This window comes from Dendropsophus ebraccatus, chromosome 3, assembly GCF_027789765.1.
Source record: "Dendropsophus ebraccatus isolate aDenEbr1 chromosome 3, aDenEbr1.pat, whole genome shotgun sequence".
NCBI classification, from domain to species: domain Eukaryota; kingdom Metazoa; phylum Chordata; class Amphibia; order Anura; family Hylidae; genus Dendropsophus; species Dendropsophus ebraccatus.
In genome coordinates, this window is record NC_091456.1 from 155,379,884 (window position 1) to 155,394,844 (window position 14,961).

The 14,961-nt window shown below is 36.1% G+C and overlaps 1 protein-coding gene across 1 annotated transcript in view; it reads right to left on the reverse strand.

The window, feature by feature from the left end:
- Window positions 1–225: 225 nt before the first annotated feature.
- Window positions 226–14,961, reverse strand: part of EFNA5 (ephrin A5) — a 349,660-nt gene continuing 334,924 nt past the window's right edge. The window contains exon 6 of the mRNA XM_069962974.1: window positions 226–4,026. Within this exon, the coding sequence (XP_069819075.1) occupies window positions 3,905–4,026 (122 nt within the window). The 3' untranslated portion in view covers window positions 226–3,904. The remainder of the gene's footprint in view (window positions 4,027–14,961) is intronic.

Below are 14,961 nucleotides of genomic sequence, written 5' to 3' on the forward strand. Positions count from 1 at the left end.
GGAGGAAACTCACACCTCTCTATGATGCGGCTCCATTAGAATCCATTAGATCGAGGCGCCATTCTATCCATGTGCAAAACTTAAAGCAAATTTACTGATGGTACAGAACAGCCAAGTATCCACACAAAAAATTGTTCATAGGCTAATTGAATGTACAAAAGTTCAAACAAAAATAAATGAACAACAAGGTAATAACTTTTTTTTTATTTAAGTTTATTTGTACGGACACGTGTATATACAAATACAGTTTATGATTATTTTTTTTTACATTTTCTTTTCAACTCATATAATGTAAGCATTTCAAAACAGCACTCAATGAATAGTAAGTCCAAAGCAGGGGAGTACAAGCACAGGACCACACTGAGCTGGACTTTCTTACCCAGATGCACAGACAATGAGTGGTTTCAATGAGATGTCAAGAGTAGGTATGAAAAGCGGATTTTGTAGCCTCATGGGTAACCTCCAACATGCCAGCATCTATTACACTGCACAGACAATGGCAGTAAGCGTATCATAGAGAGATTTGTCTCAGATCTAAGAAAGTTGGTAGGTGGGGGGGGGGGGGGGGGTAGGTGAATGCCTGAGAAAAACTTGGTGATGTCAAAAAGTAGGGCAGATCTGCTCATTCACTGCTTGAAAGGAGAGAGATAGATAGAGCAGAAGTAACAGAAGAAGGGTAGAAACTAAAAAAGGGTAGCCACACAGTTACATGACAAGTTAACAAAACCAAGTACAGATTTTAAAGGATATTGGAAACACATTTAATATTACAATGATAAATGAACTATGAAGACCGCAGCTATGCTGGACAAAACAGATTACATAAACTTTAAATGATTAACATATGATGTACTGAAGTATTACATTAAGTATGTCTTAAATATGTCTTTTATTTTAATACTATTCTTTTTGTTCTTACAGAATATGCTGTGTAGCTGATACATGGCTCAAGCATGGAGAAAAGATTTTTTTTTAATAGAAGACCCCCCGAAAAAGTTAAAAAATAAAATAAAATTCCATATGTTCCCTTAAGCCAACATGCCAAAAAATACACAGGGCTCTAACATCAGACCTATAAACATTTAGTATAAAACATTGATCGTTACATGTCGTGTTTCTCGGGGTCATGACTGAGTGAGGACTTGTGAGTGATCATGTTCACAAACAAACCTTTTATACTTTTTTTTTATTATATTTTTAATTTTTTTAAGCGTTATTGGGTGTCAAGCATGATTTTTTTTATGTGGTCTGAAAGTCTAATGTATTCACTTACAAAAGACATAAGAATTGAATTAATACTTTATTATCAAACACTATATACAACATAGGTTGCTAATAATACAGAATTTAAAGAATGTCCTTTTTTTTCTTTATCTTATATTCTTTGCCATCCAAGAAGGTATAGTACAAAACAATATTCTAATCTAACATGAAATGTTATCTTGTGTATTAAAGGATACACAGTATCCACCAAACAGACTGATGCTTAATCCCCCTGCTTCAAGATGCAAAGCCACTGGCGACCAGGAAAATGGGCTAAAAGGGTACCCTACCTGGGCCATAAAAGTTTATGGGGAAAATAAAGTGGAAAAAAAGACAAAGCATGTGAAAAGAGAAGAAAGCCAAAGAGACTTCAAGTGCAATGAGCAGCTTTAAATTTGCCCCAATATCCTTCAAATTGCATCTCTAAACATTATAGAAAGTGTCTTTTACATATTGTTGTTTCCTATTTGATTGCAACCAGCTTCTGTCCAAATGGATATACTGAATATCATCCAGTATTTGTGATTTAGTTGGTCACAATTGCTTATTACTGTATCTGTATATGAGAGGGTGATACAACGTTTTAAAAGGTAAAAAATAAAACTGCTACTCCATGACAATAATATAAAAAAAAAAAAAAGAAATTCCAACAATAATAATAATAATAGTACTTATCTTTGTAACAATTATCAAAAAAACTAAAAGGCCTAAAGCAATGTTAAGGCTGCTTAAATACATTAACATCCATCAACAAGTCATCCACAGAAGTAGCAGTTGTGTTACTGAAGTGTTATTAGAGGCCATACTTTATAAGAACCTAGCATAAGAATTCTTATTGATTTACTTTAATGGCTGTTATCAATTACTGCTACATTGTCACTATAGAAACCAGACCCGGAACTCTATTGAAGGTAGTTTTTGTGCTAACACTGTAAAATTGCGGCATAACAAACTACAGCATATGAATCACATTGTCATCAATGTAGCCTATAGAATAATATAATATTTATTTCTTAGGTTATCGGTCTCTGTGCTTTATTGTTCTTTATTGTACATACGATGTAAAAAAATTGCATAATACTATTGTTCTAGATTAAAGCAACCCAGGCTAGCACATGGATTTTTTTTGAAGGCTCTTGTTACATCTCCCATGGCATTTCCATCTCTAGGAATACATAATTTAGACAGTTAGAAAATGGCGTTGAATAACTATGACCATTTATGTATGTCTGTATTGTTCTTAGAAATATATTAAAAGTTATTGTACTTGATATTTTTTTTTACTTTTTTATATTAAACAATCACAGTTTGTTAAAGTCTTTATTACGTAAAGTACATTTGGTGACTATGAAGTGTTTGAGTCACATCTTTTGCTATACATCAATAATAAACAAAAAACTCAAGGCACCCTGAATAGTTATTAAGCATCCATATTAGACTCTTCCAATGTGACAGTAGGTAGCTGTCCATTAACGCAACCAGTATTTGCTTAACTGCTGGAATCATGTTTACTCAATATAAAGCATTTCTCAGTAATGCATGTACAAGTCGGTTGAGAGTTTTTCTTTAAAATATTTTGGAGCCAATTTAGATTATAATTAAATTTTAAGCTATTTTCCAGACATATATATTGTTATACAAGAAATGCAATTGATCACTTAAGGGGTATAAAACATATTGACTTCACGGCGTCTTTTGAAGCTTAGTACTTCATCGTGCCTTTTAATCATAATTTTCGTGTATCTGTTCCATGAATTAAGAAAGTCAATTTCAAACAAATACTTATGTCCAGTAATATTATACACTTCCTTGCAGATGCACATGTTGTAGGACGTTGAACCAAGAAGGTGCCCCTATGACTGCCTCCAAGGCAGCTTATATTTGGGCATGGTCACATTGTGTATAAAATGCATGAGTTTTAAAACAGCAAAATAAAAAATGTAGCACCTTGGAGATCAATTTATGGTATCTACCTATTTTTTTTTCTTTTGTTTGTTTTTAAATAGTACAATTCTATGCACTCCAGATGACTTCAAATATATTAAAAGAACAAAAATAATATTTAAAAAGACTCCCCCCATACCCTTTGGCAATCCCTTAGTGCAGGTAAGAGTGCTTAGCAGAGTCAATGAATATTGTCTTCTCAGATAAACATGTCCTTGAATATCTCTTCTCCCATGTTCCACTGCATATTTTTCCACACCATCCAACAGTTCCGTAAGGTAGTCACCAAGGGAGAAATTCCTCTTAAATTTCATTTCCATAAAGTTAATATCCATATTAACTGGTTCATGGTAGCCTATGTCAGTCTGCACAGACAACAATGTGTGCCAAATAAGTGACTTCTTATGCCCAAATGCAAGGAAATCTTCAATTCACTAGTGTTACTATTTAAATTTGGCATTTCTACCAGGATTTAAAGTTCTGGAACAAAAAGCAAGGTCTAAATTATAATATGTGAAGTAAATATTCTTGTGGAATTCATGTTCACTTGAATGTGGAAAATATATATAAAAAGCAACAAAAAGGGGGGAAACAACTGAAAAGAAAAAACTGTTCCTTTCTTGGGTGAAGCAGTTAGGTTGGTCTTTGATGTTCCAAGACCCTGTTTTTCTGCAGTCGGTCTGTGACGTATGCTGTGCTATAACGTCAAAAGCATTGCCAGGAGGAACAGAAGGATAGTTAAAAGCCAATTTGGTATCCTCAGTGTTGGCGCTGAATTTTCACCACGGGAAGGCTCAGCTGATTCATGCACTGTGTCATCTGCACAAATATAAAACAGACATTTAGTTGCTTGACTGGAAAATTCACGTTTTTCGTGTTCAAACATAATCTTAAATTCAAATACTACAGAAACACACTGGCCCAGATTTATTAAAATTGCAACCAATTCAAATTCAAATTTCATTTCACCAGAACAATTTGAAAAATGAAAGCTGAGGGATGATTGGTTACTACTATACTTTTTAGTAAATCTGAGACAATTTTGTTTACCTTAGATAATGAATTGGGGAGACTATAGTATATAGTACTATACTAGTCTACTATACTATAGTAGTCTATAAATTAATACGTGGATCACACACATTTCAACGTCATTAAAGGATACATTGATGCCTGCATGCAAAAGTATGCAAAAAGGATTCCCACAACAGTATGTGCTACATCATATAGAACAGGAGACTCTTCTTTATAAGGAAGAGCTCCGATGGAGTGAAACAGCCCAGCTACAATCCATGTAAGGAGCAATATGTCTTTGCAAATGTTTTCAATATCATGCAGTGTAGGCTACATAAAAAGCAATCCCCTAATATCATCTTCCGAAATGATAACCTGTTAGGGCTCATGCACACAGAGCCTGTATAGTGGTACAGAAACTCAGAAAATGAGCATGCCACCGTAGGGTACCTCTGTACTACACCACACTCTTGAGATCTTCCTTGTAGAGAAAAATAACTCTGTAATGCGTCATCCTACAGAGCATGCCTTATTTTTCTTTTTCAGATTTTGAATAAGGATGCCTTCACACGTACCATATTGCAGCGGATTTCATGTTGCGATTTCCACAGTGAAATCCGCTGTGATACTCTGTACCATTAGCCATGGCTTACTTAAAGTGACACTGTCACCTCCTTTGTGCATTTTGACATCTCTACACAGGTGTAAAGGGTAAATTTAGCGGTTTTCATACTTTCATATTTTATATCATACGTCATGGTGCTTGTTCAAGTAAAAAGTCATCTTTTATCAACTGCAGATTGAGTTAAGTGGGCATTAGCGCCATTTAGCCCCGCCCACAATGGCACAGTTGGCCACGCCCCCTCGCAGGCCATTGGAACAGGCTGGCCGAAAGGTCTAGACCCCACCCCCTTTACGGTGACCAACCAATGGGCATCAAGGGGGTGGGGCCAACTGTGATGGGGCTAAGTGGCGCTAATGCCGCGAGGCCACGCCTACTTAATACAACCTGCAGTTTATAAAAGGTCACTTTTTACTTGAACAAACACCATGATGTATGATATGAAATAAGGTATGAAAACCGCTAAATTTACCCTTTACACCTGTGTAGAGAGGTCAGAATGCACAAAGGGGGTGACAGTGTCACTTTAATTCAGAATCTGCCGGGCTAACAATCAAATACATTACCTGTCCAAGCTCCAGCTTGCTTTTCCGGCTCCTGGGTCACTGCCCTCCAACTGTAGTGGGACAGTGCACTGATTGGCTGAGCGGAACATCAGTGACCCGGGAGCCAGAGAAGCAAGACACAGCGAGGACAGGTAATGTATTAGCTTGTTGGCCCGGCATATGCTGAGTTAAGTAGACTGGGGCTACATTCTCGAAGCGGAATGAAAATCTGCTCCTAGAATGCAGAGCCCATAAGCCATCACTGCTGATTTCATTGCGGAATTTGCATTCATTAGACATATATGGCATATCCCGTAGATATAACATAAATGTTCCAGATGGGAATACCCCTTTAAGCATACACATTTAAGATGAAAGCACTTTAAATTCTATATTTTTCATTCCTTTTACATGTAATGTTATGTAGCTAAACAATAGCTTGCACATCGTTTTATTTACATTGCCAAACAAGCCTCATTCATACTTGATTTATGCTAATCACATGCATACTATTTAATGCAGACAGTAGAACTATATCAGAAAAAAAAAAATTCAATTCCCTGCAGTTGCCCTGAATATCAAGCCCAGACTAAAAGCTGTCATGAAACAGGACAGATAAAGGAAACACTTACAATTACAACATTGTATTAGGGATTTGCTCTTTATGTAGATGTATAATGTATATTTAAAGTGAACCTCAAAGAATAAACTTTAAAAACATTATCAACAATGACATTGACACATAAGAGCACATATATTTATTCTTCATCTAAAGTTTTTTTTTTTTTTTTTAAATATACAACATGCTATAGATATTGGTAGCCAAACATATTGAATCTCAAACGCTATTACTATGCTGGCATGTAAATACTTGCCAGAGATTTTAGTCTTGTGCGGTACCAAAAGATTACAAGATAAAAATTTTAATCAGGGGCACATATTTAAGTTGGTAATGCTATATAGTATACAGAAGTCTTTTCTTTAAAGGGAATCTGTCATTATTTTCATCTTGCCCTAACCACAGGTCATTGGGGTGGTCCCTGGAAGCTACTCTCCACTCCAGTTAACTGATAGTTCTCTACCTATACCCAAAGAGGAGAGATATATCAATCAAACCAGACAGGGTAAGCAGAAAACGCCAAGGACTACCCCAATGACCTGTGGTTTAGGTAGCCTAAAAAATGATCGAAGGTTGCCTTTAAGGATTTGGAGTTAATAGTTGCATCTAGATCCTGGTACGTGAAGGGGCCTCTGTCACATAGGAACACACCAGTATTATAAAAAGTTACATCACATGCAAGGGGCTCTGTTACTGAGTTTGCATTGGAGTCGTATTTGGTAGTTTTCATGGGACAATTTTATCGGCTAAATTTTTTTTAGGAACAGTCCCTCTGGATAACTGGCCTATATAAAAAAAATTATGAGAAATAATCTTTTTCAGCAGATCAGGAGGTTTATACAAACCTAAAAAAATAGTGATTAGCCAACTTGCCAAAAGTCCAGATTTGCCAACAATCATCTAAACAATTTGAATCATTCTTCCAAACCCGAACACTTTCTGTTTACTACCGGCATCTGGAGTTGGACGTAGCCCTAGAGCTGCTAGGAAAACATGGATACAGCCTACGGTTGTATCCATGCACAGAGGCGGCATTAAACTTCTTCAGAAGCTGGGAGAATTCGGGTTCGGACAAAATTTGATGAATCTAAACTTTCAACAAATTCGCTCATCTCTACTAAAAATCATTGTTAGTCGGCCACACATTACCATGTGTAAACAGGATAATGGGCGACCTTTAATAATAAAATTGAAGGGCTGCACTCACAATCATGTGGCCTGGCCTGCATGATAATTGAGTTGAAAAGATCAGCCATTAAACAAAAAAACTAAAAAAAAAAGGTGCTTGTTATCAGGACATAAGATTGCGTTCACATTTGGATTATGACTTCTGTTCATTATAGAAGCCACAATGCTCTTAATGGAGCTTCTCAAACTACATGTGAAAAGAGCCTAAAACCTCTGTGGATAGTCAGCACTATAACAAGGTTAAAAACACTAAGATACAAGTGATTGTGGTATGAAATGGATCTATACTGTACATCCCACTACATTTGCATTAAGAGGATACACTAGTGGTTGACAACAGTCATACCATAGAGAACACTCTGTAAGGGAGATCAAAACTAGTCCAAAGGAAAGCTGAAGTAGTTGCTTAGAGCACCAATAAGATTGTTCTTTTATTTTAGAAGCACCGTGGAATCGGCTATGGGCAAACCCTCTGTTTTTCTTTGCACTCATTTTTTAGCATTTCCAAAGGGACTTATATTTTCCATCAAACTTATATCCTCATAAAAGACATTGAATTTTTGCATGTATTAAATACATGCCCCTGATAAATCAGATTATCTGGTAAACTTATTGATGAACATCTCTCAAGATAACATCATTCTATAAAATCTTCATTGTATAAGACAAGTGCAAAATACTAAATAACATTAAAGAGCAAATTCTTCCACCATGCTCATTGTTTTTCAGGCACAGACACCTGGAGGATATATAAAGCAAAACTTGCAATTATTTTCACCAAATGCTGATCGGACAATCCAATCACTAAAGGCTGTTGTAAAGACGGCCATAGATGTAATGATATTATCCTACATTTCCTAATTAGGCTACGTTCACACAATGTCTTTTTTTGTCGGTTTTTGGACGTCTGTCATTTTTTTGGCCGTCCGTCATTTTGAGGCCAAATAACGTCTGTTGTTTTGCAATGACAGTCGTGATTTCAAAATAATGGAAGTTATTTGGCCTAAAAATGAAGGACATCCAAAAAGATGGCCGTCGAAAAGACAAAAAAAAAACACATTGTGTGAACCTAGCCTAAGGGTGACCAGAGTAACCGTCTGTGTCTAAACCATAGAAATTCATTCCATCAAATAAAAGAGCATTCCTACTCAAGATGTAAAATCAACCACATCACTACATTACTATTTTACTTGTTGAGGTGATATCTAAAGTTAAATAAACTTACCATGTCGTGACTACAAAATTTAAAAATTCTGTTTTTTTTTGTTTGTTTGTTTTTAATGGGGAGAGGTATACAATAAAAGATTGTGGGATTATGGGGTCCAACTGCAGGGACCCCCACCAATAACAAGAACAGGAGCCCTTGCTCCACAAAAGGGAAGAGTTTAAGTACCAAGTAAGGGAATGCTCGACTGCTGCTGCTCCACTCTCTTGAGAAACAAGAAGTCCACTGGTTTTCATGTACAATGTGGGACCCAGTGGTCGGACCCCAACCAATCAGATACTTATAACTTATCCTATTGATTGGTGATTGGTTAGTATCTTTCAATTACCACTTTAATTAAAGTCATATTAGATTACTTTTGAAATAAAAGCTCAATGCTCAGCAAAGTACAGCAGAAATATATTAAAACATCTGTTACTAAAACATAGTTAGGACTTATTGTTGGCTAAAATCTTTAGGTAGAAATGCTCTTTTTTATTCGAAATTGTTACTACTCCTTGTATTGGATCAACAAAAAATTTCCAATGAAAGACAATACTAAATTGTATTTCAAAAAGACTAAACCGTAACACAAAGCTTATCTTCTAGGTGAAATGTCTTTACATCTATGGCCTGATTGAGCCTTGGACATTTTTAGAATTCTCCAGTTGTTCTTGCCTGTTCTTGAGACCAGACATGACTGGTTAGCAAAACTTTTTTTCAGCAGTAGAGCCCTGGAGAGGTAACCCTATAGTTGTAATGTTATTTAGGGAAAGGATGGATTTAAGATGAAACATATTAGAAATTCAGCAATTTGAGGTTAAAATTAAATGGTAAAATTATTTCAGATATATAATGGCTTGGCAGGGTGGAAGACAATCTTTTAAAATAAAAGTGTTCATATTATCATATAGTGTATCATTTTTCAATACTGTTTTGGGGGGTTGTTTCATACCCTCTCCCAACATGAGAATTGCAACATTTTTGAAAATTTCATTAAACACAAGTTACAAAAAGAGAGACAGGATGGTGGAAGAAGCAGCCAGACACAGAGCTCCATGGTAATCCCTTTCCCAGTTTCTAGCCCCACAAAATGCAAAGATTCATCTCACTGACTGAGTTCTGTGCTTGTCAGATTGGCAGGGTAACTTGGTGCTTCACTGATATCGAAGCCTGCAGGGAAAAGAGAGGAGTACCACTTGGGAAGGAAGTACGCTATGGTTGTAGTACTTTAGATTGTGAGCTCTTAAGTGTACAAAATAAACTGTGCAAACACAGAACAATGTGTTGGGTAATAGTGGAAGCTTTGAGTGTAAGGTGGAGGTGGACAACCAGGAAGTAAAATATATTTCACCTCCAGGTGTTTTTTTTTTTTTGTGTGCATATTAATTGTAGAGTTTTCCATATATTATAGTATTGTAATGATTTTTATGGACTGTCTGGATAATACACAGCCATATATACAGTAGCTTGTGCTGTATTATTTATGCTAATGCATGACCAGTGTCTTATATTATCATTAGAAATGTTAAATGTCTGTGCACAATCATTTGTTTCTAAAGTCACATTGCACATTAATGTGGACATTCTGTGAATTTATAGAACAACATAACACTTTGCACAGTGGATATAACACCGGTAGAGTAAATGAATTGTCCAAGTACAACTGTGGGAAGATGAAGTCATCATCATAACACATGGAGTCAGATTTTATGAGAATTGCATTTTGTGGGTGGAAATGTACGTGCACTGATAAGATTGCATGGAATGCCGAGCAAATCCACAAACACAACATTGTGATGTGATAAAGACAATGGAATAAGAGACAATGACATTAAAGTTACGTATGAAAAACTTGGTCTCCTACTTTATCATGTATCGTTCATAAAAAAAAGATAGTTAAAATATTTTCTTTATATTTATATTTTCTTTTCTTTTTCTTTCTGTATAGTAAACTATGGACCTGAGCCAGATTACAAAAACTAAAACACTATCCTAAAAATTCTTCTAATCAGATTTGTTTTTCTTGCTTTATAATGTTTCTAGAGTTTGATTGAGCATATCACTACATGTGACGGTAAGTCATAACATGTTATACATAGCATTTTGTAATAAACGGTAAAGGGATTCTAGAACTATAGTTTGACAAAGGATTTTCAGTGGTCAACCATCACCCCTCGCTCCTTTAACAAAGTCACTTCAAGAGTCTAGTACAATGTAAACTGTTAACTCAATACCATTCTTTGGAGTATAAGATATAGAGGAAGTAACTTGGACAGCTGTGGCCATCTCACTATTTTCTAGTGTATAAATACTTAGAAATTCTGGAAGTCTTCATGACTTTTCTTTTATGTCAATATTCCTATTTGTTTATTGACTCTGTGGATAAGTGCTGAAGGCAAAATGCAGTATGACTACACACAATGAAATAAAGACTAAGGTCCAATTCACACTGAATAAATTAAACGGAATTCCACGGCTGAACTCTGCGCGGAATCCCACCTGCCTCAGTGTCAAACAGTGTGTCTATGGGAGGGCTTGCGCGCCTCTGCTCTCCACTCGAAGAATTGACATGTCAAGTCTTTGAGCGGAGGGCTGTGAAGAGTGTAGGCATTTGAGACCTCCCATAGACACACTGTTTAACACTGTGGCAGGTGGGATTCCATGCAGAGTTCCGCCGCGTAATTCCCCCGAATTTACTCAGTGTTAACTAGGCCTTATAAAGCAAAATCTAAAGTATCCATGTGTCAACCTAATCAAAAAAGAGAATGTGGATATGGTTGAAACTACTCTAAACTTATAAGAGACGTGTGCCTTTTCTTATGCTTATTATTGGTATATACTGTAGGTACGCTAACCATGATGTAAGCATACTCTATGGATATGTCTACAGCTTTAGTGCTAAGCTCTAAAGTCATGTTCATTACTTAAAGGCAGTACTGGTTACTTCTTTGCTATAATCTTTTCTGTCCATTCACCTATACCCTAAGGCTATATTCATAGTTTGAGATAAACTCTACTGACATGTGTAATCTTACTCTATGTGGAAATAACTAACACTTTCAATTTCTGAACAGGTTTTGAAGAAACTAAAAGAAAAATCATTCTTGTACAGGTTATAAAAGAATGATTGAATCCTTACAATATATATATCAGATTTATATCAGGCTTTGTAATATAGAAACTTCAAAGAAAGTAAAAAAAAAAATGAAGAAAAAAGCAATTTGATGATTGTTTTAAGGTAATCTGTCAGGTCTGTATCATACACAGGGCTCAAGTGTGTAAGAGGTGCCCCTGAGCTGCAGGATGCATGCTTCCACCTCCCTCCCCCACCCTATCTGCCTTTACTTATTAATGTACAGTGTTCTCCATCTCTGATCTTGATTTAAAGCTAACAGATTCCCTTTAAATTAGAAAAAATATATGGTTTGAACTTCCTTCAGTTAACTTTTGATCACAGGTGGGTATTTCTAAACAGATGGGTATTTCTAAAATCCCTGCTCAGCCAATGACTTACTGGGGTAGGTTACCTCTGAGGTCAATGATTAGCTGAGCAAGCATTTCCAATTGGTCAAGAGGAGAGCAGAAAGCACTAAGTGGTAGAAAAACACCACTGTTGGGAAATTAATGACGGGTGAGCATATTATTTCTAAATTTTAACCCACCCTAAGCACAAAAACTACAATTTTAAAAAGAAAAAGAATTTTCAAGAAATCCATTTCTCAACGCAAGAGAAAAAGCTATAATAATGAATAAAAATAATGAATTTGGACAGTAAGATTTTTTTTTAAGCTGTACAAGAGCCGTAATATCAAATGTAAATGATCCTTAATGTTTTTTTTATTAATTTGCATGAACAATATGTTGATTCTTTAAGTAGATTTTTTGCTAATGGTAGAGTGAGTTATATGTAATGTGCTCTCAGCAGGATGCCAATTCATAGGGCTTCAGTTCAGAGTAATGGAATATTCAGTTAGCATTCAAAATGTGCTAGATTAATTTTCAAGTGTCTTTTACAGTATGTGCAAGGCTAAGTCATAGCTAAACTCACTGCTTCTAAAATCCCTTTATAGTATTTTATGTTTGTACAGTGGATTCGTTCATTTTGAATGTGTTATCTATGTTAAGTATAACAGCAGGTTCTGTCTGTCAGGTTTGATATCCACCCATTTAATACTGACATACAGATGCTGTTAAAGGAGTTCTCTGGGAATATTAGAAATGCATCTAAAATAACAGAGCACCGCATGTGCTCACACTTCCTAATATGAACTCTTAAATATTTAATCCTAAATTTAAAGGGCATTCCAACCCTGTTAAACTTTTGATATATTGATGCCCTGGCAGAGATCATAACAAACATGATATTCTTATCTCACTGTGCTCCCTTGTTGTCCCCCTACGGCATATCTAGGCCCCCTGCTGAACGATCCTGCTTCCGCTTCTAAGTTGGACGTCCTGGCAGTGACAGTTCGGAAAATCACTGATTGAGAAGGGACAGCGACATGACCAGTGATTGGCTGAGCGGGCTGTCACTGCTGAAACAAGTCTCAAAAGTAGAGGCAAAACCATTCAGCGGGGGACTTGGAGATGACGTAGGAGAACATCGGGGGAGCATGGAGAGGTAAGAATAGCTTGTGTGTTATAGTCTCTGCCAGGGCAGCAACATTTCGAAAATTTTACAGTGCCGTAAAATATGTAGAATACTCTTTTAAAGATCTGGAGTATGAATATTGATAGAAGAGTAGTATTATTAGATGGAAACTTGAAAACCAAGGCATGTATGCCAGCCACAGAGCCTCCCATTGTTCCTGCCATTCACTGTGTAGTGGAATGTTTAGCACAGGCAATGGCAGTGTCAGGTAAAATGCAGAATCGGTTGACTAAAAGAAGTTCAAACCAGTAAATGTAATTGTGTAAAGCCTCAGGTTTAATGTTACAAAACTTAATTTTTACTGGAAATATAGTGAATACTTGGATTAGGATTCTGGCAGACATGGTAGGAACAGATTAAAAGAAGAATGCAGTCATATTCTTTGTTAATATACATAACAAGATAAAATATGGAGTTTCTCCGCCAATGGAGCCAAAAGATAAAAAATTGCATTATAGTCAGATACAAATTCCTTGTTAAATCAACTAAACCCAAATAGTGGAAGACTGCTCAAGAGTATCATTAGTCTATGGCCATAAGTCATAATGCCTAGATGATCAAGCTAAGCATATCCATCATTTATGTAGCTGAACTACATTGTGGGGCCAAAACATATGATTACGGAATGTACATCCAACAAATACAGCTCCATTTGGTCTGCCAAGTTACTAAATAATTGCGGAAATGAGTGAGGAATGTTATTTACTATAGCATTTGATAGGTAAACAATGAGATTTAGGTTGGCCACATTAGAACCGGCCCCTATGGAAAACAAGCCAAACTGGCCAAAAGCCATTTGAACTAAGCAACCAGATTGCTCATTATATTTCATTGTGGCTTGTTGCTTTTGTTGAAGCATGAGACATAGAATAGAAAGCTAATTAGAGTTAAAATTAGGAACTTTTGCTACTATTCATTATTCTTTCATAATTTTATACAATTTTCCTACATGTTCCTACTCAGCCAGATGATGCTACAACATTGGGTTAAATAACATACTTGGCAATCTGCAATATTGCATCTTTATGCCTCATGCATGATGACTAAATGGTAGCACACAGATTCCCTGTGGCTCCATATGAAGGAGCCTTAGTTATTCTTAGTGCCATCGCATTAGGACTCCATACATCACATAATATGGAGATGTTCTCCCTTGGAAGCAATGCTTTAGAGGAAAATAGCTCCATGATACAGCCTCCTATGAAACATGCTATGATTTATATGCCTATGGAATCCAACAAAATAAACATATAAGCCTCCACATCTAATCTGAGGCTGTGTCATGGGTGACCACAACAGGGTATATGGGGCCAATAACCCGAAGAGTGCATGATCCCCAAACGTGTTTCGGATTTTTCCAGTAGCATATTATTTTTCATTTTATCATATCAATGCATAATAATATGCTAATATGCAATATGTATCACCAGGTAACTGTATCTATTGTATTACAAAAAAAAATCCCAAACAAACTGTTCTTGATATATTTTTATCTGATGGCAGAAGAAGCATCTGTTTTACCGAGCGCACAGCAAAAGTTAAAGAGAAGAAAGTAATTTTAGAGAAATAAATTTTAATAATAAATTAGACCTAAACTATAATTATTTTGGATATTGCAGTGTAGTATGTGAAGGGATAGTGAGCTCATTAAGTCATTATTCAGATTGAAATCTGAGTTACGGAAATCTACAGTCTAGCCAAAACAAAGTAGCCATTCAATGTGCAATGGTAATCTACCATGTGATCTAAAAGAGAATGTCCACCTCTTAACAGTGTGTCATTCTAAGTTCTAATATTCTGTGCTGACTAATTTCATGATTTGTCTGTACACCAGTCAGGGCTCTACATTTCGGATACAGAGCTCCAACTTCCCCCCCCCCCCCCCCCCCCTTCCCACAATAGTCATAG